This window comes from Melanostigma gelatinosum, assembly GCF_949748355.1.
Source record: "Melanostigma gelatinosum genome assembly, chromosome: 5".
NCBI classification, from domain to species: Eukaryota; Metazoa; Chordata; class Actinopteri; order Perciformes; family Zoarcidae; genus Melanostigma; species Melanostigma gelatinosum.
Window position 1 is genome coordinate 23,180,646 of NC_136638.1, and position 26,242 is coordinate 23,206,887.

The 26,242-nt window shown below is 40.0% G+C and overlaps 2 protein-coding genes across 3 annotated transcripts in view; both read right to left on the minus strand.

Annotated features, from left to right (window-relative positions):
- fam13b (family with sequence similarity 13 member B) overlaps positions 1-10,391 on the minus strand; it is a 57,525-nt gene extending 47,134 nt beyond the window's left edge. For both annotated transcript variants that reach the window (XM_079269133.1, XM_079269132.1), the window contains exon 1: positions 10,220-10,391. The gene's annotated coding sequence lies outside the window, so the exon portion shown is untranslated. The remainder of the gene's footprint in view (positions 1-10,219) is intronic.
- A 1,668-nt stretch (positions 10,392-12,059) lies between these two features.
- cxcl14 (chemokine (C-X-C motif) ligand 14) lies at positions 12,060-20,936 on the minus strand. Its single transcript, XM_079268371.1, has 4 exons — positions 20,546-20,936; positions 19,436-19,541; positions 15,265-15,378; positions 12,060-14,197 (listed from the first exon to the last, which is right to left on the minus strand). The coding sequence occupies exons 1-4, from the start codon at positions 20,607-20,609 to the stop codon at positions 14,182-14,184; spliced, it is 300 nt and encodes a 99-aa protein (XP_079124497.1). The 5' UTR covers positions 20,610-20,936; the 3' UTR covers positions 12,060-14,181.
- Between the last annotated feature and the right edge of the window lie 5,306 nt (positions 20,937-26,242).

Genomic DNA, 26,242 nt, shown 5'->3' on the forward strand with positions numbered 1-26,242 from the left:
CACAGCTTTTTTATCTCACTGAACAGGAATATATTAATACCACCCTTAAAATAATTCTGTAGCGAATTCTACATTTTGAAATACACATGTGCTTCAAAGTAATCTGCTTAAAGTGCAAAATGAAATTTCCTTCTATGGTCCTCGTCCTCTGAAAGAAAAACAACTTTTGTAATATTTTCTGGTAACACTCTGCTTTCAGCCCTGAACTTAACGAATAATGTGAGCAACTCAAATAACTCTTAAAGATTTCTTTCTCTTCCCTTGAAAGGAGGAACGGGAACAACATGTCTGGTATGGAAACAGACCTATTTAAAATAGACCTTTTCTAGACGCGGCACCTGCACCCATCCAGAGATGAAGCGCTCTGCAGGGTGGCAGCAGTTAAAGCAAACGTTCTTTAGAAGAAAGGTCACAGGTTCAATACCTGCACGACTGTGAAGTGTGCTTCAGGGAGACATCTAACATCATGTTGAGTTAAATTGACCTGATATCAAACACACAGCAACAGAACGAGTGGACTAAACATATATTTAGTGAAGACATGATGACAGATGAAAGATCGCTTTCCTGATGAGTTTAATATCAATCATTGCAGAAGTAATTAAAACCTACAAATGGAGTACATTCATATTTCATAATGTCAATTTGATAAGCATCACATATGAGAACAAAAACTGAATGTTATGATTCATCTGTGATCTGCCAAATAGCCTCAGTGCCATCACAACAAAGTGCACCACCAAAAAACGAAGATTAAATATTCACAATTATGAATTTATTATGAATAAATCTGAAAATTTCCCTCAACTTGCATCATGTACTCAAATCCCCAAAATAAAAAAAGATCAAAGCAGTTACAACTCTGCATAGTTCATCATCACTGGCCGCACTGTCGCCGCGGTCAACCTCAATCAGGGAAGTGGAAAGAGACGGTGAGAGGAGACGTACAGCAGGGATCCTCTTCAGATGAGAAGTTTGATTAGAGTCCAGCATCAAAGACTACAATCCCCAGAAAAACAAAAGAATAGGAGTTTCTAAGATGCATAAGTTGCACAATCCGCTCACGAAACAGACAGATCTCTGGACCATAGCCTGTATGTAAGAAGTGGACGTCACCTATCGGTCGGTGGACTACGGTTTTGAAGCCTTTCGTTCGGAAATTGCCCGTCGCCATTTTGTTTTTAAGAAGAAAACACGGACAACGCTGTGGTAGCGCCCTGTCGAACACAAGGTAGCCCCGCCCTAAAGCATACTCTGCTGTAAGGTCTATTTCACTCTAAATGGACCATCATTTCATAAATAAACATCATGTATGTATTGAAGAAGACTTGAAACTAGATTGAGACAATAAACTCATGCTTACATATTATACTGAGGTAATAAATCAAGTAAGAAGTAGAGATAAATAGACTTCCATACAATCAGACTTCTTTTTGCAAACAGAGGAGTTGCCCCCAGAAGTTGAAGGCACTTCCTCATTTTCTTCACTTTTCAGACTCAGAGGTTGCCGCCGGCTCGAGACGAGTAAGTCCAAGTCTGTCTACTTTCATTTTAAAGCTGATTCTCCACTCGACAGTCAGGGAGCGACTGAAAGTCTGGTATTTCTCTATTTCTCTACTGGGTTGGGTTATTGGGCCGATTATTCACACATGCATCCCGTGACCCTGACACACCGCAGTACTTCCTTGTACTCTCTGGTATGTCCTGCCACATACAAACCAGTCCACACCTTAAAAAAACAAACAGCGTGTGGGGGTGTGAGTGATTCTAGAGACAAACGGATGTGAAACCTCTCAGCCAATCACTGAACACGTGACTGAGGTTATAATCTGCTTTTTGCAGATGGAATGAAAACAACAGGTAAACACTGTGTCCCAAGCAAGAACCTGATGAATATAAAATACATGTATGAAGAACGCCAACTGCTGAAGAAAATAGCATTGTGACTGCTCACAAGAGACGAGACAGGAGAGAGTGAGTATGAGACTGAGAGACAAGCGCCACAAATGTGAAGAATTTCAAAAAAAGCGAGAAGAATGAGAAGGTTATTCTGCTTGAATTAATAGTATCTCAGGGAAACGTGCGTGTTTTGTCTCCAAGAGGTCTTTTTCCATAAACAAGTGTTGGAAAAGGAAGGTCGTCTTCTGTTTGAGCTGATATTTAAATATGAGACACTTTCAATGCCAGTCTATGAGTGAGACCGATATTGTTTCCAAAATAGTTTTCATTTAACATGAAACTTTATCATCCACTCATTGGTACTACTCATAATGTTTCACGTCATGGTCATGATCCAGAATGCTTAACGGCAAGAAGATGAGTAACAGGAAGTCTGATTATAACCTTAATATGAAGTCTGTGTTTTATGTCGAGCTGATTGGCTAAAGGGTTGAAAGCAGCGCCAACGGGACTCAGCTGTGTCAGTCTACTGGACACAAAACACTCGTAAGGGATCCAAAGAATTAAACGAAGAGAATGTGAAAGAATGTGGTTTAAAGCGTATAAATACATAGAGGAAGCAGAACTCCTTTCTTTCTCTCTCTCACACACACACACACACACCCTATCGTTCACCTCAAACCTGTTTGTGCACATTTTCAGACATTAGCACCGAGTCCTCTTGTTTTACTTGTGGCAGTATGAGTAAATACACAGTTATCACATGAGGTAAGTACGTTTAAGTTGCTCTTTTAACATAGTGGCCAATAATAACAACAGTATGTCACCTCAACATGGAGCATTATTATTTACTTTACTACTCTGAACTTAATTTCCTGCATCCCTTTATCTGTTTCTGCAAATATAAATGTGGATGTTACCTATGTAATGTGCTTAACAATCTAAAAAAAAAGTTATTTCACTGAAAATAAAAAGGCAGCTTTCAGCTCAAATGATCTACGTTTTGTTCAATTCGGAATAATCCTGGTTCGTCAGAAGACAACTGGCTTAGCTTGAGTCTGAATTCAAGAATCTCTTCTAATTTATTTACATAATTTAACTGGTCACAGCTCCTAAACTGAGATAATCTACCGCTGCTACCCGTCTATCTGTCACTTTACTTTGACAAAGGAGTGGTTGTGCACGTGCAGATAGTTTTAGACTCCCGGAAGTTTTGACTGATGCAGCGTTTCAACCTTAAACGTCTTCCTCGTGCAAAAACACATCCGTCTCAACGAAACGGCAAGCTACATATCGTGAAACGCAACTGTTCTTTCTGCTGATTCTTTTACACAGTCGCTACCTATTAGTTGATCATTTCAGTAATATTTAGGCATGAGTGGTATTAATTCTGCCATTTGGTGGAGATCGTACAAGGAATCAAGCTACTAATTATTCACTCGAGTGCACAATTTAAAGTTGCACTTGCGATACCCCTCCAGGCCGTTGCAGGATATAGTGGGTCAGCATTTGCATAGAGTTCAAATCGTGGTTCTGTGTCTTACAGGCAGATACCAGCAGGTCAACGGGACTTTCCTTGAAGCCTGAGGATCTGATGAATACGCCAGAGGGGACGAAGAAAGCTAAAGCTTGTTCAACGTACAATCCAGGCCACCATGTTGGATGCAGAGCTGAATATTTTTTTCTGTTGATCAATACAAAAATCATTTAAAAAATGATAAATCAATCATTATCGAAGGCATTTTTTCATGCAAAAATGACAATTGTTTTCCGTTTCCTGGCTCTCAAAAGGTGAAGATGTGCTGCTTCTCTTTGTTTTCTGTGACAGTAAATTGAATATGTTTGTTTTCTGTGACAGGTGTTCAAACAACGATCTGAAGATTTAAATGTACTGGTTGTACAGTGTTTTCCGACATCTTACAGACCAAACAAAGCAATTTATCAAGAAAACAATCTGCAGACTCGTTGATAATTTGATTAGTTATGCCCAAGTTGTTTGCATACGAGTCGGTATATATTTTTGAACCTGTACTGCCTACGCTCTTATCAGCAACACCCCACTTCCTCTGCACACTGTGTAGTTGCACCCCAGTGTAAAAACAGTCTTCTGCAGCGAACAGTCGTCTCAGCACCGCTTTACTCTACTCTCCAGGCTGTCACAGTTTCGTGTCTCTACGTTTCATAGAAATCCTGACGTGCCCTACAAGTGCTCCGAAGGGGAAGCAGCAGAATAAGATCCATTCTTCGCTGGCCTGAGGGGCCGTGACACAGCAAACTTCAACGCCTACAGTGGGAACAAGTGCAGCTCTGTGTTGGAAACTGTGGGAGTGGAGCAATTTGTTCAGGACAGTTGCATGAAGTTGTCTTTGTGTGATGGCCACTTCATTACCAGCACAATAAAACTTCTAAGATATAAGCATGAAGTATGCATTATATACGTTCAGTGAAGCTCTGCCATCACGAGTGTTTCTCTTGAATCTTTTTTAAGTTAAAGACATAATTAAACAGATTTAGCGTGGGCATTAAATACTATTCATAGACATTCAGGAAAGTTTTGTTCCACCCTTGTGTTGCAACAGAACTGCTATCGACATCTTTGACACTCCGGGATCGAATTAGGACTCGGCGATATCAATAAAGTCCTCTGTATCATTTACATCCTCTACGTCACATCTTATTGTAAATGCAGCATTGATATCAATTGTGATGAAGTCTATTTTCGAGACAATTGTTGGAGAAACAGTGAACGTATAATGTTTTGGCTCATGCAGTTAATTCAATTAATTAAATACAAATGAATGCAAGTCATCACATTGACGCAAAAATCATATAAAAATCCAATTTGACGATAAAGTAATCATTCAATTTGCAACATTGACCACAACATTGCCGAGATGTTAAAAGGAAAAGCTGCCGCAGTACAAACAGTATTGCAAAATATATCATCAAATCCATCAATCCTTGCATAAACGTATTATTATAATCATATAAAAAAGATACCAGTGCATTGTTCTGTAGCAGATCAACTTTTTGCACAGATTAACACAGATACGTTTGGTAATCACCAATAGTCAATACAATCATGTAACATACCTGCCAGCTGGGGATTTGATTAGATTCACAAAACAGGGGTCCTGATACTTTGAGGTTCGACTATGATGGTTAATCCGTCTTTATTTCTCCTTCACTGTGTGATTCACAACACAGAACCTTCACAGCCTCAGCAGAGCAGAGCTACAGTCACGGAGAAAATGACATTGAGCTTTATTGATTTAGCATTGATCTTAAATCACCTCTCTCTCTCCTTTCCAGACCCACTGCTTACTGAAATACCAGTACGCTTCAGCCTTTTCTGCATTGAAGAAAACGATCCTTCTCCATCTGTTGTCTTTACACGCTGTACTACGCGCCTGACAGCTCTGTGAAAGCAGTGACGGTGCAATGAGGAAGCGAGACTACGCCGGAACAATGCGGGAACCCGGAGCCGCTTGTTAGATATCGTTGAATAACCTGTCTTTGCTGTATTATACTACGGACTGAATGAGATTCAATTAAAACAGAACAAATCGCTCACACAGGATAGTACGAGTCTTGTCATTTCCATCTGTGCCAACAATAGATCAAAACACCAGCTGTGAGCGTACGCTGACAAATGAGCAGAAAGAAGAGCTGACAAACGGTGACCGAGCAGATTGTCTCACACAGCAATACAGGAAGCAACGGGTTATATCTTTTTTGTTTGTTTAATAGAAATGTCCCTGATTTTTATCACTATGATTATAAGCCTTTAGGCCAATGAAGGGAGGTGGTGCTGTGTTCATTCAAAACAAGGACAATGAGCAAGAGATCAATGAGCTGATCTGCTGCTCAATCGCTTATTTTCCACTCGCACCTTAAACTATGAAAGCTCTGATATTTTGGTGTTGGAAACTTTCAATCACACTTTAGTTTTAAAATATCTTTAAAAGGGAAAACCCCCCACAGACGTAATCTAATGCAAAAGTCCAACAACCAGGGTAGGAAATGGCGGCTTTACAGATATGACGGTTTGTCCTTCTGTATTTCCAGTCATGTGACTTTCATCACGACCCGATCTCTCTTTTTGCTCGACACATTCAGCAGATGCTGTACAGTTCGAGCGCTGCCCTTAAACCAGATTACTTCAACCCAACCAGCCGCTCAGCTTTCTCCATCTGCCTCGAGCTGAGGCCTTCTGCTTCTCAAGTCTGTTTGTTACGGTATATCGCACAAAAGAAAATGACAATTATACGACAAATTACAAGAATGATAAAGATGATGCGCTTCTGTCTGATATCTACAGCAACATTTAGAGCTCGTCTCACCAAATCCCCCGTCATTTACTTTTGACGTCCTTCTGGCAGAGAGGAGATTGGAGTCGTTAAAAAACAATTCATGGATAAAATAAGCAGATGCTGATGTCTGTTATGGGTAATCAAATTAATGAAATACCTGACAAATGGAGGAATCTCCTTAATTTGATGCCAAATCCTGTAAAGACAATATTTCGCAAAAGCAGTCCCGCTCAGATTGCCTGCAAAGACCCGATACAACCAGATATAATAAAGGAATAATAGTTACATCTTTACCAGCTGACATATCTCTAAATAGCTCACACCCTCATCTGACTTCACAACAGGAAATATTACTCAACTTTTCATTATTGATTATTATTGATTATTTTAACTGATTAATTGTTGGGTTTCGTACAATTTCAGAAGATAGTAGAAAACATGTCATCATGATAAATCCTGAATAGATAACATGATGGGTGCAGGCTGTTTTTTTCTTCTATTTGTTAAACCAAGGAAGGATTCCAGACGTCTGTTTTCTCGGTTTGTGGTCCAGCGCTACTGTGAGCGTTCATCAAACTCTTTTAAAATGAACACATGCATCTCACTGATGGACTACAGTATTGTTTCGGTGTAGTGACAGTGAAATGCTCTCGTGGGGCTGACATCCGTGGGTAAAAAGATAACAACATCTGAATAAAAGACGTGTCTTACTGTAGAAGCCTTTGTTATTCCAGCTGCCTAATGGACTCACCCCATTTACACAATCTTTGGGCCGGGTCAGTGCCACACTGCGGGGAACATTTTGCCTTAATGTACACCAATGCTCCAAGGCTTCTTGCTCGGTAATGAGATATCTCCTTTATCATTGTATTTCTATCTAATGTCACTGCTTTGATTCCTTCTTAAATCACTTGTCATCCTATCATTGTGTCTTATTCTGCCAAAGGGCAAGAGATAAATGCTGAGTCAGGAAAGCTGAATTATATTCTAAACAATAGAAAGTGACATGATGAAACCTATGTGCCTGCAGGTGTGAACACATGCAACAGATTAAATCTGGTGAATTTCTGGCAGTGCGGGTAAAGCTTTAAAGAGGGATTTGGATCACATTTGGTTTAGCTTGGCCCCCGTCCACGGAGTCTGTAACAACCACTCACTGACCTGGCAACCAAAATCCAACACTGCAGGCAGCTCTCTCTGTGTGTGTGTGTGTGTGCGTGCGTGTGTTTTCCATTCCATATAAAAACTATGGGTCGTCTTACGTACACAGTCTTATCTCACACGGCAGGAGGTTGGAGCGTTTTGACACCACTGGTATGTGCATACGTGAGGTCCGTCACATAAAAGGTTCAGCTAAGGTACACTGAATGAGAACAAATGCTAATCATAGCAATTCACACACACACACACACACACACACACACACACACACACACACACACACACACACACACACACACACACACACACACACACACACACACACACACACACACACACACACACACACACACACAGAGCTGCCAGTTTAAAACCCCTAGCTAAAGCTTAAATGATTAGTCAGTCAATAAGTTCATCTAAATTCACAATTAGTTCGTCTTTTCATTAATTCTTCCAGCAAAAATGTTACTTCTCAAATGTGAGGACTTTGTGCTTTTCTTTGTTATATGAGAGTAAACTGAACATCATTAGAGGTTGATGTTTAGTTTCACACAAAACAAACAACTTGAACATGAAGTTCTTATTGAATTTGTCAGATATTTTAAAGGACCTGGGGCGTTATCTGGTTTGTGCCAAAGCCATTCAGCTGTCGACACGCCCCCAATTAACTGTCACATTAATCAATAATAAAACAAATATATATTTGCAGCCCTATAGCACCCAAAACTAATGCACTGTAAAACCACGGCCCTGCAGTAAACTCTACATTTATGACCTTTATGTTAGTGGTGCTGATGAGATGTACAGGATTCAGATATTTAACTGAGAGGACAAAACATAAAATAAAATACATCTCAAAATCGCACAATTCAACTGCACCACAAACCATAACCTCACAAAAATGACCATAAAGTAGAATCAACACCTCTTCACCAACAAAAGCTGAACATTATAACCTCTGTGAAGGTAGTTTAGAGAGTATTACATCATCAATCCAGCGTTTGCTGACTCAACAACACTTCTGCTAACATATTTTCCAACATCAGCATCACTGCAAAAGTTGACCTTTACTCCAGTCTTCAGACATATCTGCTGTCTCTTACACAATAAGCTGGTGTTTTTCTAACAGGTTAAACTTTACTGAGATACAGGCCTCAGATAAGACCATTGATCGAGTGCATTCCTGTACAGAGCTGCAGGTTAAATTCAAGTTGTTTGGGCTGTTAAGAATATAAAGTGTTCCACCCCTGAGTATACATACACTGTAAGCATAGTGTTACAGCGTAGCGTCACATAGATGCATTATCTCATAAGCAAAGTGCATCACAAGCTGCTGCAGCACTAAAATCCTACCAGGGCAGCTATTTATAGTACATTAATAACTTCCTCAACGTCAGTCTTAATTGCCGGTTTCCCACGCATGCTTTTACTTAAACTCTCGTTTACAATGATGGCTTTATTTTTCCTACCCCTTCATACAACTTAAAATCATTCTGTGTTTCCATCAGTTTACCACATGCCATATAAATAGAGACAGTTATAAAGAAAACTGCAATCATCATCATTAGGTTTGTCCAGATTAAATGATTAATCGTTTAGTCTACAACATGTTAATAAATAGGTGAAAATCAATGTATTCATTTCCTTAAGACCAAGTAAATGTCTTTTTTAGAGCTTGTTTTGTCGCCGAAAAATACCAATTTACTATCACACAAGACAATCAACATCAGCAAAGCCTGTAAAAGGCTGTAACCTGGGACTAGTAATTACAATAAATCGACGATAAGAAGAGTTTGCAGATTAATAAACGCTCTACAATGTTGCAAAAATCAACTTCATATAATATTTCCCTGCACTTATTTATGTTTAATACATATTACTTGAATATACAGTATGTGTGGATACGAATGTGTGCATGTATGTGAGCATGCACAATAATGTAAGTGTGCACCCAGTACCCTAAATACATACTCATGCCTATAGTCCGCCACAGGAGACCAAATCCGTCCTAATGCAGGGCAATGGCCAGGGATACGACTGTGCAAAAGGATTTTCAGAGAGCCCAGAAATCAAAAGACAGATCCCACAAACGACGTTATTACACCCACAAATCTATTCACCAGACGAAATAGATTATTGGCTCGCGCTGTGCCATCAAACACCAGAACATTCCTGCGCAGAAGTGTTTCATATGACCGAGCTGTGTAAAAGGATGAAGCTTTCCAGAAACTGTCTACAAGAGAAAACGAAACTAACAGCTACAGTTTCCCACAAAAACAAACTTCAGGGACCCAAAAACAAGAGGATTGTAAACGTTAACGTTATGTTTTCTGAACACGGTTGTGTACCGTGTTCACAACCAGGTGACATCTCACATTCCTGATGCAGAAAGCACACAAACCTACAGTAAACGTGTATAATATAACATATGTAAAGTATAAAATATTAAAACAAGTGGCATTAATTCGGCTTTGTTTGTGGCGCCTATAAACCCTCAATGATTTGATCATTTACGACAGTTTTTCCATTTTTTTCCGTCTCCGAGTTGGAGCCACAGATGTGATGGAACTGAACTGCCTCTCCGATGCTAGCCGTTAGCAGTTATCTCCCGATGAACACAAATGAAGCAACAACCGGTTTAACAACCGCCGCGCACGTCAACATTGGCCTCTAAATGAAGACACGGCTGTGGCAGATGCATTAATAAACTACGTGCAATCCCTTCTTAATAAAGCAAGACAATACAAAAGCGTCAGACACAGTTAGCTTAGCATTTTAGCTTCTGAGATGCTGAGTGAACCAGAAGAAGCGACGTTAGCATAGCGAGCTAATGGAGCTAACCTTACCAGGTCAACACGAACAGGACAGCGGAGCGAGATGCACCAATTTCTGGATGTGTTGCTGTAGTCGACGGTCCGGAGAGAGATGGTAACTTCGATGCGATCAAAGCAGACGGAGCAGAAAAATCGTCGGGATCATTGCAAAGACACTCGACATTACTGTGGTTCCTGTTTTGTTTTTTGCTCGGATGCCCGTTTTTGCAGGTCGTTGCTTAGCGAGTCTCTCTCTCTCTCTCTCACACACACACACACGCACACACTCTCACACACATACACACACCCTCAAGGGACGAACCTGCCAAATACTGGCCCCGCCTCTCTTACTCTGAACACAGCGGGAGACAGCTGCCAAATACTGACCCCGCCTAGCGGACAGCTAACTTAACGCATACCAACAGAGAAAACATGTTTCTTCAATGTATGTGGGATTTATTTTTGTCTCCATTGAAGTTTCACCAACTACGTCACAAATTATGTAGAGAGTACATGTGGGCTACTCAAGTACTGCATTTTGAAGTACTTTACATGAGTATTTGCATTTTCTGCTACTTGTTTTACTTCTACTCCACTACACTTCAGAGGCAAATATTTTACTTTTTACTTTAAGCATTACTTTAGTGACTTTGTACATTACAAAATATAATCAACACATAAATGATGATGTATTATTATGGTTAAGATAAGACTCCTTGGTGAAATTCACCACCAAAATAAAGATAAATAACCTACAATTTTAACGGCTGCAATATTAAAGTGATGTATACATTAATGCATCAATACTTATAATCCGATAAGATACATGATTCTGATTTTACGAATACTACTTTTATCTTTGGTACTTATACGTTGGCTAAAGTAACGCTTTGAATGCATGACTTTTACTTGTAACAGAGTATTTCTACACTGTGGTATTGCTACTTTTTCTTCAGTAAAAGATCTGCATACTCCTACCACTGTTCGTACCACCTCGGTTTGTGTGCATTGTTTTGTTTAAATGTAGTTTTGACTGATTACAAAGTACACCACTCTTGAAGTCCTATAGGTAAACAGAGGGGGGTTAACACTCACTTAGAATGTATCATGATGGTTCCTTTTATTAACAGGAACGACTGAGACCTTTGAGAACCAGAAGCTCTGGTTTAGGGCCCCCCTGAGCCCCCGGGCCCTCTGGGCAGTAGAGTAACCTAAGACATTGTTTATGATTTATTAAAGTACTCAACAGTCTTTACACTACGCACAAACTTTGTTTAATTTGTTACAGTTTTACACATTATGTCAAAAATACTAGATTAAGTTTGTCTGAAGTTTTAAATACAGGCATAAACCTTTATTTTTCTCCATTTATAAATAACATTTAATATTATTTGTGAAACCACGGTCATGTGTGTACCTGTCATTGACAAAAAATGTGATAAATGTGCTGTCTTTTAAATAAATATATCATAATTATCATCTCTAGGATTCTTGAAATTGAGTTTTACTGACTGATTGATTTTATAAACTGCTCCCCAGGAAATTTGTATACATTTTCTTGCCAATATTACCTCAATATGTACGTGTGAATTAATCTCTTTCTGTATATACAAGTATGCACATGTGTACAAACCCCAATCACTAAAATATGTAGGTGACAGCTAAACTATCTCTGTGTTGTTTACTCACATCATTACAATAACTGTCTGATGCTCTTCGCTTGATATAAATCAGTTGGTATGTACCGCCACCTGGTGGACGGCTCGTCTCACAGCACTTCAACTTGAAAGCTCTTCCATCTTCCCTCCTCTTCACACATCTGCAACAGCTTTGTGTCAGTTTTCAATCCAATCAATCAAACGCAAACATGAGCTGCTCTATAGACACTTTATTGCTGTGTTTATTGTTTTACACTCAGTGGAATGTTTAACTGTGTGTTTGGTGGGCCGGTCCAAACACTCACCCTCCAAATATCTGTTACCAAACCAAGATTTAAATAGCAAAAACAACAACTATAATGCAGTAATACAATATACACAATGCTATAAAGTCTTAAGGATAATTCATTCTCACTAACATATAGGCTATACTGGTCCATTTACAAAATTATTTTTTAATATATATTGATATATAAGATATAAAACAAGAGCAATGCACATTCTTCAAAACGTAAAGAAAATGTGGTGTTTTTGCATATATGCACATATAGTTGTGTGTGAATTCTGTTTGGTGGCAACAAAACAACACCCAACAGTGATTATTACCAAGTGTGTCCACAGCATACAGAATAATAGGACAGTTATTGCTCAAGAGATCTACAGGAGATATCATCACCATAAAATAATGACACAGTTCATCGCCCATTTTAAATGATAATGTATTTCTGTTATTGTCAATAAATCCCATGAAAAAGAAAAATGAAAACCAACAATGAGTCCATCCTTTTAACAAGTATTTTCTGTATCCAAGGCCTGACTTAGCTGATTTCTCTGAAGCGTAGATCTCCAAAGTTGTCAAAAAACACATCAGTGAGCCTCACTGTTGCACCTGGTGATACTTTTCTTTCTGATCATAAACATGGTCCCTGTAGTTCATTTAGTCACCATCTGTTGCCACTCAGCAGAGCCCCCAATGTTTATTCATACGCAGCTAAAAATAGTCCCCAACAAATATACCATTTACTTGTGTTTGAGTGACGTTTGCTAAAAACTACAGTGCGCCCAGATGTTTTAGAAGTTATCTCGCCTTTTTTTCAACTCTTTGCATTTATTCCTGACTTGCTTTTATTAATGTACATCTCCAATAGGAATGACTGGGATTGGCACTGAGTGATTTTGAATATTTCCATGGGATATATGTTTACATTCACAAAAAGCTAGAATACCACTAGCCTTATCCTTTCAGGATGCTATCATACGTAGCTCAATACAGCGGTCATGTAGGCAGTTTGTATGAGATATTGCTTCATTAAACATTTATTGGAACTAAAAAACTTCGTTGATGTAAACTGCAGACAGTCTTGCATTCTTAGTGTATTTAATGAACTCCAATGGTCAAAATCCACTGTATACAGGGATGGCACAAATTAACTATTGGTATTCTTTAATATCTATTGAAACTACCGGTACACTCTGCCAGTTGATTAGATACAAAATTGGTGCTGCAGAGTAGTTTTTGTTTGACACATATGACTAGCATGGATATGGTACACACACACACACACACACACACACACACACACACACACACACACACACACACACACACACACACACACACACACACACACACACACACACACACACACACACACACACACACACACACACACACACACACACACACACACACACACCCAGTGGTAGAGCTCCTCTGACTGAACAATAGCAACTTCTGTATTATGTGTAACCGCTCACTGACCGCCCCTCTACAAATACAGAGAATCAGATTTATTGAGGAGCTTCACGGCTACATTTTGACGACAACCTCTTGAACACGGGTGGGCAGCTCCTAAATGTTGGCATTGTACAAATATCTTCTCTGTCATAGTGACTAAAGACGAGTGAAAATCTCAACAACTGAAACACCCACACTGTATTTTCTTATTTTTTTTGTTGTTGAAAGGAATGTTTGCCCGTTTCTTCAGAATGACACATGCTTGACTTTGAAAGAAGCCTAAAAGCAAAAGAGAAGTCCCTTTAAGTAACAACTGAACAAACCTACAGCTGCGTGAACACAGATGGTGGTCGCTCGTCCACTATTTCACAAGTATAACTACAGTTGTAAAGACCGGAGTGGTGAGTGACTGTAACTAGAACGAGCCCACCAGCTTATGTATATAGATAAGAACTAAAGATGCTCGACAGATCTCAGGCAGAAGAGGGAAGAAGTACAGTTTGTTTGCAGATCACATCTTGTACTTCGCAAAAAAACAGTCCAGGTGGTATTTTCATTTTTTTTTTTTTTGTCTGACTTGATCCACATGCGCCGAGGTTTTAGGCTTCATACACCCTGAGGAAGAAACAGAAGAAGAGTTAATTTATTTGTGATTTAATCTTAATCTTTAGTTGTCTTCTGCCAGCATCATTAGCCTCCTTCACCAGGTGTTTTCCTGTAGTTTCTTGCATTTCATTTGTTAGCCTTGTGGATAAAAGTGGAAGGACATCGTTTAATCACTGCAAACCCACGCAGTCCCTCTGCAAACTTTTTTGACTGTGGCTGACCCTGACCTCTCACCTCTCTGTGGTGGAGGGCAAATGAGAGGAGACATTTCAACAAAACAAATCAATAAAGCTTTACACAGTCAACACCAACACAGGGCGTGTGGTCGGCACAGCAGAAGGCGCTAAATCTAATAGGAGAGAATCAGACGCTAACATCGATTATGAGCCTTTTAGTGTTGTGTCGTACTAAATGTGTCCTATCGTATAACCTCCACATGGGGGCAGCAGAAACAAACTGTGCACATTGGTGTGTTTTTAAATTGATACATTTGCCTTTTTGTGCATCCAGTTGTCTTGGAGAAAGATTAGCATTGATTTTGAGTTGTGTTTCATGTCATCTGATGAATGTAAATCCATTATTTACTCTCCCTTTGGCTCTGTTTGTGGTCTCTACCGACCCCTGAGAGAAATATCTGACTCTTTAGATGATAAATACTCCACTAACATTCACCAGCTAGTCTAAAAACAAGAGACTATAAAACTGCACAGTCGGACATAACACACAGTCATTTGATCCATTGTAAATATTGACTATAGCTGCATTGAATGATAACTATTGATGTCACCGTCATTTTTTGCATGATTCGGTTATTTTTGCAAACTGCATGCTGACTAGAACAGCCACAACAATATTTATGACAATATTTGTCCAACAATGACACTCATTGACTCTTTTGTCTTCAGCTTCTGAAGTTTTAAATGTTTTCTCTCGTCATCTTGGGCTTACCTTCAAGACAATGCATCTTAACCCCTCAGCCACAAAGACGGTCAACATAACACAATTATAGGGTGAAAGATAAGGAATTATACCAGGAATTAAAACTCTAGCAAAGCAAACGATTATCTGATTATTACCTGTGCTTGTCCTTCCAGATGCGGAACCATTTGACCAGATTCTTGGTGCTCTGAAGTTTGGGATGGAGACAATACTCCTGCCCTTTGAACCGAGCCATGTTCTCCATCGTCACACTGGGAGGACGAGCAAAGAAGAAGAGACGAAAAAACGAACAAACAGAGATGATAGAAAGTAAAAGAATCTCCTGTTATTATCAAAATATAAGAATACAAACATTCATAATCGTATGCACTCCCAGTTCAATTTAAGTGTGCACGGTTCAGAAAGACAGTTGCTGTTATTTCATGTTAGTCATAAACACGTTTTTCACCTTAAAAAACAACACAAATACAAGACAGCAGGCTGAACTTTCAATATATTCACTAATAATACGATGGTACCACAAATTGCTTGCTGCTGTAGAGTGATTTAGAGAAAAAAACGTTTTATTTTACATTTCGACACCAATAATTTGACACCAAAATAGTTCATTTAGGCTGCAGAACATGTTTGGAGAAATAGACAACTGTGTTCAATAGTTTGAGAGAAGGTTGAGATCTACAGGAGCCAAGTTAAAGTGAATGTATTTTTGTACGAATAACAATGGAGCTGAATGGAGAGAAAATACTGATTGGGGGGGCATTTAAAACGATCTGAAAGGCACTGTGAGTCATTCGAATAGAAACTGGTCACTTTGTAGCACATTTGACATGTTTTTGCCCCAAATCTGAACCTGCATTCAATAACATTCGCGCAGTTGAAAAAGATCGGCCTTCACAATGGAGTAATATTCTGGAGCTGCCACTAAAAAATGTGACATCGAGGCTCATTGAGTCAATCGGTCCGTCTGTAACCCTCCGCTTAAGGCGACGCCAGAGACAGTCTGCCTGCATGTGGCACATTCAGGCCAAACAAGGGAGATGTGGGGAAAAAAAACACCCAGCATGCCATGGGGCCTCTCCATCCAGTGACACACTCAAAGGCTTCGCCAAACCATGAATGCTAAATAAGTTGACTGGGAGAGAAAAGACTTGACTCTCAATAAAAACGCTGCATTCAGTAGTTATAAAGATTTGGGTCAAAGAGTTTTGCATCTGCTTTCCTGCTCCTTCAGTTGCCACTTTGTTTGGCCATTGAGAGGCAGCTGTACACGCTTTGTGATGGAGGCACTGAGCTTCGAGTGTGTGTTTGACAGAGACCAGATTAAAGTGCTTTTGTACGTGTGCACGCCAAAGGACTCATATCTTCGAAGCCCATAATGATGAACACACCCTGAATGTTTATCCGTGGCTGCTCAGCGGAGGTGAAGTTTGAGCTTTAGTTCCTCCTCATTATCATTCGCCTGGGCAGCTGCAGGGCAGCGACCGGCTCTAATGTGGTTAGCAAAATGTTTCATAAGCACAGGGGGAGGAAGGAAAGGCTCTGAGCGAGTTAGAAGAAGAATGAAAGGAAAAAGAAAGGAAGTTATGTTCGTGAAGTGAACCGCAGCTGAGCATTTCCATATTCTGCTACTTTATTCTTCTTCTTCACTACTTTAAAAGGGGAAATATTGTACTTTTTTTACAAGTTACTTATGGTTAACAATGTGATTTTTAACTTGAATCATTAGAATCAGTAAAACTAATCCCATGATATAATGTGACTCTCTATAAAATTCTGCATACTTTGAATACATTTCGCTGATAATGCTGCTGTGCTTTTACTTCGGTGACATTTTTGAATGCATGACTTTTACTTGTAACGGAGTGTTTATCTAGTTTATATATGTGGTATCAAGGCAGCGAGAGAAACTGATGGAGAGGGTGACCAATAAGATACAGAAAGAGTGACAGGAATGAAAAGAGGGTGAAAAGGAATATAAAAGAGAGTATCAAGTGGGGAAAAAACCCTGAATGGAAAAGAGAAGGAAAGAGAAAAGGGAGAGAAAGAAAAGAAAAGAGGAGAAAACAGGGTCACTGTGTGGCTCAGAGCTTGTGTGAGTGGCAGCCCAGAATGCCAAACTGAGCGCCGTGAGCCAAACGGCCACAACAAAGGCCAGAGGGGGACTCTGCTCATTTCTCTCTTACCCTCCTTGTTTCTGGGGCTTTCCGGAGCCCGCGGAGGCTCATTTTTCACTGGGCACCAGCTGCTGGTGGCCCCCATCTCATGCTAATAGAGCAGCCTTAAATAAGGGCTGTGCGGCGGGTAACTCACACCCACACAGAAACAGACCTGGGAGCAGCAGTTGACCAATTCTAGCACTGCTAGTGTGTTTTTGTTGTTGTTGCTTTTGGGGCTGCATAGTCTTTGAAAACATATTTATTTTCCTTTAAAATCATTTTAGTCACTGTACACACAGCAAAACACTATAACTTTATTCGTGTTTCTGTGCATTATTCAGACTCCTGACCTATTCTGACAAAATTCAACCTTTTTAATCAACCTACGTCACTTTAATGTTAGGTTGCTTTAATAATAGTTGCTCATTATAGAGCATCAACTTTAAAAACAGTACTTGGGCTCCAACAACTTGTCTATTATCTTTTTAATTGATCACCTCACCACAAAATGTCACAAAATAATGAAAAGCGCACATTACAAGTTCCCAGAGCCCACGGCAGCATATTCAAATTGTTTGTTTTGTACGGCCTAAAATCCACAATCCAAAAATAGTTACATCTAAAATGCTTTAAAGCTGGAAAGTATGTGTAAAGAGTGGAGTAGCTCAAACCAGCAAACTGTAAAGCATTCATGACTGACTTAAATGATAAATACGTCACTAAAATTGTTAAAATCCATTAACTAAAAGAGTAATAGACTAAAAATCTATGGGAACCATGTAATCTGATTAATCTAATGTCCATTAGGAAAAGTTGACTGCTATAATCTGTACACTCCATTATTACAAAGAGCAATTTATGTGGTGTAATTGTTACTAACAAAGAGGTACAGGAGATATCTGAATCCAATGCTTCAATCAGATGATCACCAATGTTTTGGTGTTTTGTTAATTGCGCAATAAATATTCTTAAATTACAGGTTTTAAATGTAACCAGTGTTCAGTCAAAACATTTTGATCTCTTGTAGAGACATTGCATTGACTAACATTCATTACCTGGAGACTTATTTAAACCTCGTAATCCACCATGTACCTACCCTTAACCTCGAACAATGCCTTAACTATAAAACATAATGACCTACATCGTACTGACTTGTATTTTTGTCCCTAAGGGAAACACATGCATGCCATTATGTCACATCCACATGTTCTCAATGTAAAATTGTAATTTGCCAGCAGGTGGCAGCACAGTTTGTGCCTTGAGCCAAAAACCGACCCTGGGGAGGCTGACATAACAACGTTCCAATCTGTTGTCCCTTCGTGTTGCTTTGACATGAAACTTCAAATGAATTCCACACGGAAATCACGGCTCATATGAAACTCCATCCCCATGAGTTGACCTCAGATCAGAGTGAAAACAAAGATATTCTACACACTGTAGGCTATATGTTAAAGTTTATTTATTCAAAGTTTTCTATCCGAGCGCCACAGGACACTCCGAGTGTGTTCGGACCCCTCTGGAAGAAGAGGCCTAGTGATCATGCTGCATTCCAGCAAACTGTGTGTGACACAGCGGTTTGAGATGCAATAATCCACCAGAAAAGTAGAACCTTTGAGACAATCAGCGACAGGATCTTAACTGTGTGATAATTGTCTGGAAATTACGCTTGAGCCTTCCTTAGATAGTCATGGAGAAACTTCTGGAAAGTTGTGTTTCTTTTCTCCCCACCTTTCCAACTCGTAAATAATTCCTCGCTCCTGACTTTCGGGGTGCCATCAGTTAACCATCACACTGTAAATCCTCCAAAGTGCTTTCAGCAAAAGACGACAGGATGTTTTGATTATCCCTCTACGACTGTCAAATATTTTCATGGCCATGGCGAAGTCGCGGCTGTGGAGTTTATCCGCGAGTCAGGCAGGTACAAATACGGTTATATCATGACGGTATATCAAAAAAGAGATTGGTGGGAAAAGGTCAAGGGTATAAAGGAAAAGATGGATGAGAAGGATAAAGAGGAAAGAGGGGGAAAAGAGAGAAAACACAATGCAGGAGAGGAAGAAGAGGTAGAAGGTCAGCAAGGAAAGGGCAGAGACGGACAAGACAAACAATAAAGAGGCCGAGCAGAAAGAAAGGGAATAAAAGTCTCACTCACAATATCATCTTCTCTTGGCAGAACGGATGTTTGGGTTTGATCTCCAGCTTCTGCACATCCTTGTATCTGATCTTTGGTCCTTTTCTGGTGCACCTGCACTTGTAGGCTGTCGAGAAACCAAACACGCAGGTGTGTCAGACAACACGTAACTCAATGAACTTGTAATGCTGCGGGATTTAATGGAGACTGACTGTGTGGCAGATTATTAAAGTTAGTCACAGTGACATTGAAGTGATAGAAAAGTGACGTTTTTGTGATTTGTCAGCTCTGAATCAGCCCCTCGGTTTATCCAATGCAGCTCAGAGGATTTATGAATTCACACTGATTGGAATCAAGTTAGGCAGAAAGAACCTCTGGCTTCAACAGAAACCCCGGTTTTGATGCTGCTTTTCTATTAGACACATTAAGAGCTTTAACGGAGGCGATAGGTGCAGTCACAAAATATTTGTTTCAGTCCAACATCTTCTGGAGGTCCAGTTTTCCAGTTGTTGTGACTTGATGCTGCAGAATAACGACAGAGGAGTTCTGCTGGGTTGTATATCTGTTATAAGAGGTGATGACCTGGATGGTGCAAGGTTTCCTTCATCCATCACCTGCTTTCTGTCCTCACCGCCGGCCATTAAATCTGTCTCGAGCTCCACACCGGAGCCAGCACAGACACAAAAACAGCTCCCAACACTGAGCTCGATGCTGTGTAATGTGGTTTTTAATGGGGTAAATGGCTCCAGTCTATATGGTCTACTTCCTAAAGACATGCACCTGATTACTCATGTATATCCTGTCATCTAGGTGATGACGATAACAAAAGTAGAAAATGAAGTGACTTTGAAAGTGTAAGTTGATTGTTTGCAAGTTATTGGTTTCTCCTCTTTTTGCACCAAACTATGATGCAACAGCACGCGAGGACATTCACACAATATGTGCTTTCCAAAGAGCTGACTGACAATAGTCTTTCCTTAAAAGGCATTTATATAAGTCATATATAAGTTATAAATGGATTCTATTGAAGTTTTGAAGGTTGTTTTTTGATCAAAACATTTTCATTGAAATCAGTTTTTCATAACAATGGCAAACTTCAACTAAAAATGGAAGAACAAATAAACAGTTTACCTTCTGTGCTCAGGACGTACAAGGCCACCACTGACAACAGTAGCACCGCTGTGCACCGATGCATGTTTTCACAAGTAAAACAAAAAGAATATATAGATATATGTTGTTATAAAAACAAAAACAAGCTCCGGAAAAATCCGAACTCTCGAAAACACACGGGGAACAAATCAACACAAGTCTTTCGAGGTGCAGATAAAATCCACTTGCGGTGATTGTTTGGATGTCGGAGCTGAAGGAGCAGCTGAGGGGTTTCTGCTTCTGTCTTTTTCCTTCTGTGCGTCCGGGGCGCTTGGCTGAACCTCCGATCTCCAAACTCGTTTAGGTCTCTGTCTCTCTCTCTGTCTGTCTCCCTCCCTCTCCTTCTCTCTCTGTAGAGAGGCAGCAGCTCTTTTAAAAGCAGCCCGCTGTCTTCTTCTCATTTATATGCGCGGCCACACAGCGAATCAAACACTTGTGGCCTGAGAGGGAGGGAGGGAGGGAGGGAGGGAGGGAGCGAAAATAACTAAATAATACACATTTTGTTTCCCAAAAACGAGGGTGGAAGGACGTCTGATTTGATGGACGGTGTAACGTCACGAGGCGATTGGCAACGAGCGCAGACCGTTCGAACGTGACAACGAATAACAAAAAAGAAGCAAAGAACGCGACATAGCGTAGCAGTGTAGTTTCCTCTGCTGAGTTATTTACAGGCAATTTTTTTAAAGTGGAGGGATGAACATTCCTGGTCCTTTTTACTACCATTTCTACATCATCTCATGATCCTGAATACATAAGAACCAAGTAGCCGTTTCGAAGAGATTTGATGAATCACAACTTTGTTTAATGCATGTATTATTGAAAACATACACACAGGTCAAATCATACATTTAGGTGGAGTTAACAGATTCTTTTCATTTTCTCTTCTCAGTAAAACAAACAGAATCTAAGCTAGCCTTTCATATTAGATTTAATGTTACATTTAGGCTACAAAAATAACAGATTATGGAAGAAATTCTGCAAATTTATATGGCAACCCTAATAAAATCTGCTGTGACGCAAATATGGGTCCCGGCCCAGTCTTTGGTAATACATTTTATATTGTGAACATGAATAAATGCCGCCATTGTATCTGGGGATGCCATCAGGCTGAACCATTGGCCTGTAAGAGATAGCCCTGAGAAGAGGGTCTGACACCACCCACCTGGGACGCTCTGACCACAGGATTAAACCGGATTCATCACCGTCCTGCATCATGAAGGATTTGTGTGTGTTTCTGCGCCTTCTCTGTGTGTGTGTGTGTGTGTGTGTGTGTTCACCTCCCTGCTCTCAACACTGATGCAATCAGCTGCTGTCATCACTCAAACCAGCGGCCATGAAATGTCTGTCTGCACCATGGACCGTTGTGTGTGTGTGTGTGTGTGTGTACAGTTTGTCCATGCCTACATATTTGTGAGTGTGTATGTACATAAGTACAAGCATGTACATCTTTAAACCGCTGCCTAATTTGCAGACTGCATGTGCAGCCTGCGAAGGGAGCAAATCAACTGAGAATCCATCTTGAATTCATGCATTTTGCTTGAAACAGCAACAAGGAACCTTTGCCAATCCGACAGACATGACGGCAGCTATCATTTAGAGCAAACTGTGACGGATTAAGATGTATACGCGGCCCCTGCAGGACACCGATGCTGTGAGAATCCATCCCGAGTCATTTTGATCTCAGGATAAAAGACGTCGGTGAGCTGTCTGTTCCGGTCTTCAGCTGAAGTGACTGTTAATCAGTCGGACATGTGTTGTCTGGATCCATTAGATCACTTCAGCTTCACCGAAGACCAAAGGGAAGAAAGAAATTGAAGTTAAATAAATAGACTGCAGATGGTTTTGGCCAAAAAGAATCTGTCTTGAAATGTCAATGAAAATCACATCATCTGTCATTTTTGATCAGCCAAAGACGCTGCTGGTTGAGAGAAAGTTCTATTTCATGATCCCTAACTGAAACATCATTGTGAACATTGAACATATCGGAACAGTTGCTTTTAGTTCTAAGTTTATTTCTATCCACATAATAGGATATTTCTATCACTATTTTAAGCAGATGTTACAAGGAGGCTGGAGATAATTTCCCGAACAAATAATTGGTAATCAAATTTGGAAAGGCCTAAAGCAGTTTCTTTCATTTCCGATGTTCCTTCACAGCTCCATCAGATAAAGACAAGTACTCCTTCATCCACACCAGTCCATTATGTTCCTAATGTTCTACAGATCAGCATCCCCCCAATTGTAACTTCATTTGAGTTTTCATTGTCCTCCTAAACACAGATAAATGGCTATTTATTTATTTTTTCAGTTATAATTTCATAGTTTTTTTTAAATGAGCTGAGCTGCTCCAGATGTTTTCCACGTACTGCCACGTAACTGAATCACTGCCTCAAAGTACTTCCGTTTTATCAAAGTACTTCCGTTGTATCAAATTCATCTAAACTCATTGCCAATAGAATCCATAACGGACTGTTTCAATAATCCCAAAGACCCACTGTATCAAGTTTCTGTTTCCTATAAGACAGCAAATATTCACGACTGTTTTTAATTTCGTGGTAAAACTAAATAATAGAAAACCGAATGTCAAATCCTTTCTCCAGCCTGAGGCATCACTATGAATTTCAGAAGGGGCAATAAACACCTCATATTCTGACACTTTGCAGTCTAAAAAGATTTTTCCCTTACTTTACGTGAAGTGTGCTGGGGCTGTTTACTTTCATTAAAGCTGGATTCACTCAGTCTGAGGTCGAGGTCTGGACCTCAGGGAGTAGAGACCTGTTATTATTGCTGTCTGTCCACTGTGTGACGGACTGTCTTTTGAAGTCGGGTAATTGTAGCTAATCCTCACTTCTGAGGGAAGTTTGGGGGTTAAGATTCGAGGAGTGGGTGTCAGGAAGTGATTGTAGCAAACGTTTCGTTTCATATATTTTGGCAAATTAGCGTCAGGTCAACGCCCACTATCTATCGTAGAGTTCTACTTTGCATTCTGTTTATTTGCATGTTTCCTTTAGCTGCCTCTGACCCCTCCAGCAGTCCACAGACATAAAGACAGTGAGAGAAAGACAACTTTGAGTTTTGCATGCAGACAGGTCAGCTGGCAGACAGACAGGTCGGCAGATGCTGAAGGTAGTTGCAGTATATTATGCTCTCTACGCATTAAGGTAATGCAGGCATGTCGGGACAATTCATACAGACAGAGACAGGTGTGCAGATGCTGGGAGGTATAACTGCTAATTGCAAAAGATGGGATGCTAATATATGATATATATGATTCTGTGGTCGGTAACATGTGTGTTTACGTCTGTGGGACTAGCTGAGTAGGCAGCAGACAGACAAGTATGTAAAAAAGTGTGTGCAGGCAGAGAGACAAGTGTGAGAGGATAATTCCTCTCAGGTGACTGAGGTGGGGTGGAGGGAGAGGCTTACTGCCCCGGGCAGAGATATAATTGCTGTTTAAGATGTCATGCTCACACGTGCTGTTTGCAGCCATCAGGCTGAAGTGGCAGGACGGGGTTGACTCATTGCCATTTCACGTGAAGTCTTTTGAGGAAATATGTTTTATTGCTTTTATACGGGCAAAAAACGACAATAACTATCTGTGAGGCCTGAGAATAGAGCCCTGGTTTATATATGTAACAAAGATACTTTCAAAATATAATCATTTTGTTGAAATAATGCTCACACTGAACGAGACAATCCTTCCTTATAGCCCTGAGCCTGAGTGAATATTATACCCTGGCTACACTTGTGTGGTGACATAAAATGACCTGCTGGGACAAGAAAAGAACAGACAAGACAAACACACCATCAGTTGTAGCTTGTTTAGATTCGCATGGCTTCCAGAAGAGACATTTCTCAACAAATTAAACAGAGTCTAGACACTAAATAGTTTTACAGAAAGAGAGATATATGTTTGTGTGTGTGTACGATTCCGACTTGAAATCCCTCATATCAACATCAGTTAGCACATAAACAGACGTGCCATTAGTGCTCAGCAGAGACTCTCACTCTCGATCTGTTTTGACATGCTGTGTATCTCTGTAGAAAAGTATGTGAGTCCACATACCGTCCACAGAGTTGGAGGCACATGAAAGTTCACCGTGGTGAGATATTATAGAATAACAGAGTGGATGGAAAATAAGGTGTAAAACTGGATTTTCTTTTTTAAATGTGCAGAAATCTAAAGTAAAGACTTGACTTGAATAAGTAATCAATATCAATTATAGAAATGGTTTGCCATTTTTGGAAAATATGCTTCTTCATTTATTTGCAGAGAGTTAGACGAGAAGATCGATACCACTCTCATGTCTGTCAATTAAACATGAGGGTACAACCAGGAGCCGGTTAGCTTAGCTTAGCATAAAGACTGAAAACAGGGGGAAACAGCTAGCCTGGCTCTGTACAAAAGCACCTCTAAATCTCAGTAAAAAACACTTTATATCTTGTTTGTTAAATCTGTACAAAGAACGCCATCTGACATGCAGGTAAATAAGTGTTTTTACCGCAATGTCTAAGTATTCCTTGAAAGAATTAACTGCCTGTATAGATGATGGCAGATCTAGTTATGCAGCCATTCAAACGTCAAAGACACCTTTCCACACTCCACTACTGCACGCATGCAAGTGTGTCAATGCCTATAAAGGTCCCTGAAGACAGGGATGTTAGGTCAACAGGAAAAACCAACCAAACCATCATCTAATTCACAGCGAGAGCAGCATATGTTTCAGTCACAGGACGCTTGAGGTATTTTATGACATTAATCTTGGCTTATGTTGAAGTTATGCAATCTTTGTGCACCGTATTAAGGCCATACTCTAAAAACTGCTCAGTTGACATCTAGGTTACGGTAGACACAGCTGATGGAGCACGAAAAAAAATAGAACAATGGGAACAGAACTAACTGAGGACAGCTGCATGCCATGGTTATTGAAATGGTTTGCTTTTTCATTATCTTTAATCCAAACTTGTATAACAATACTCAAAGTGCTCCCCAGTGGCATCAAGACACTACAGTATTTATTTATTGTAATTTTGTTTTTACCCGAACCGGTCAGGAGGAACAGCAATCTGCAGTTCACTCCAAAGCTTCCTCTTCCCAGTAGTGCTCTATCAATCTAGATCGTTTTGATGTGAGCTGCCTAGTTTTGGAGAAATTGGCCATAGAGATGTCTGCCTTCTCTAGATGAGTTTTTTAGATAACAAATTTTAAAATTCAACAGCAATGCGTATTTCCAGAAATAATGACCCAGTTACTCAAGATGATCTACATACCTTGCTGTGACCGTCAGTCTCAGGGACAACTCTTCAAGTCAACACGTTTGTGTGTGTTGGTCAATTTTCATAACTCAGTAAGCAGGTGTGAAGTAGCATTTTCATCCAAGGACAGCTTCTACGCACGGACGCGCACACTGTCATAGTGATGTGGTGGTTCTATCGCTGTCATTACCAAACATGGCATATTTCATCTCTTGGCTTGCAGCTGAATTTGCTCGGCCTTGATGGGTTTCCAAGTTTCTGTCAGGACTTGTACAACTTCCAGAAGGACTTCCAAAAAAAACATAAATAAATCAAAGTAACACGTCTCTTACCCTTGATACAATCACAACAGAAAAAGATTAATCCGGACTTGAGCTGGGGATGAAGAGTGACACTTCTTCAACTTAGCAGAGCTTTACTGTT

Coding starts and splice junctions, on each gene's coding strand:
- cxcl14 (XM_079268371.1), bottom strand. CDS start 20,609: ATGCATCGGTGCACAGCGGTGCTACTGTTGTCAGTGGTGGCCTTGTAC. Junction 19,542..20,545: donor GTACGTCCTGAGCACAGAAG/GTAAACTGTTTA, acceptor GTTTCTCGACAG/CCTACAAGTGCAGGTGCACC. Junction 15,379..19,435: donor TGCCAAGAGAAGATGATATT/GTGAGTGAGACT, acceptor TCGTCCTCCCAG/TGTGACGATGGAGAACATGG.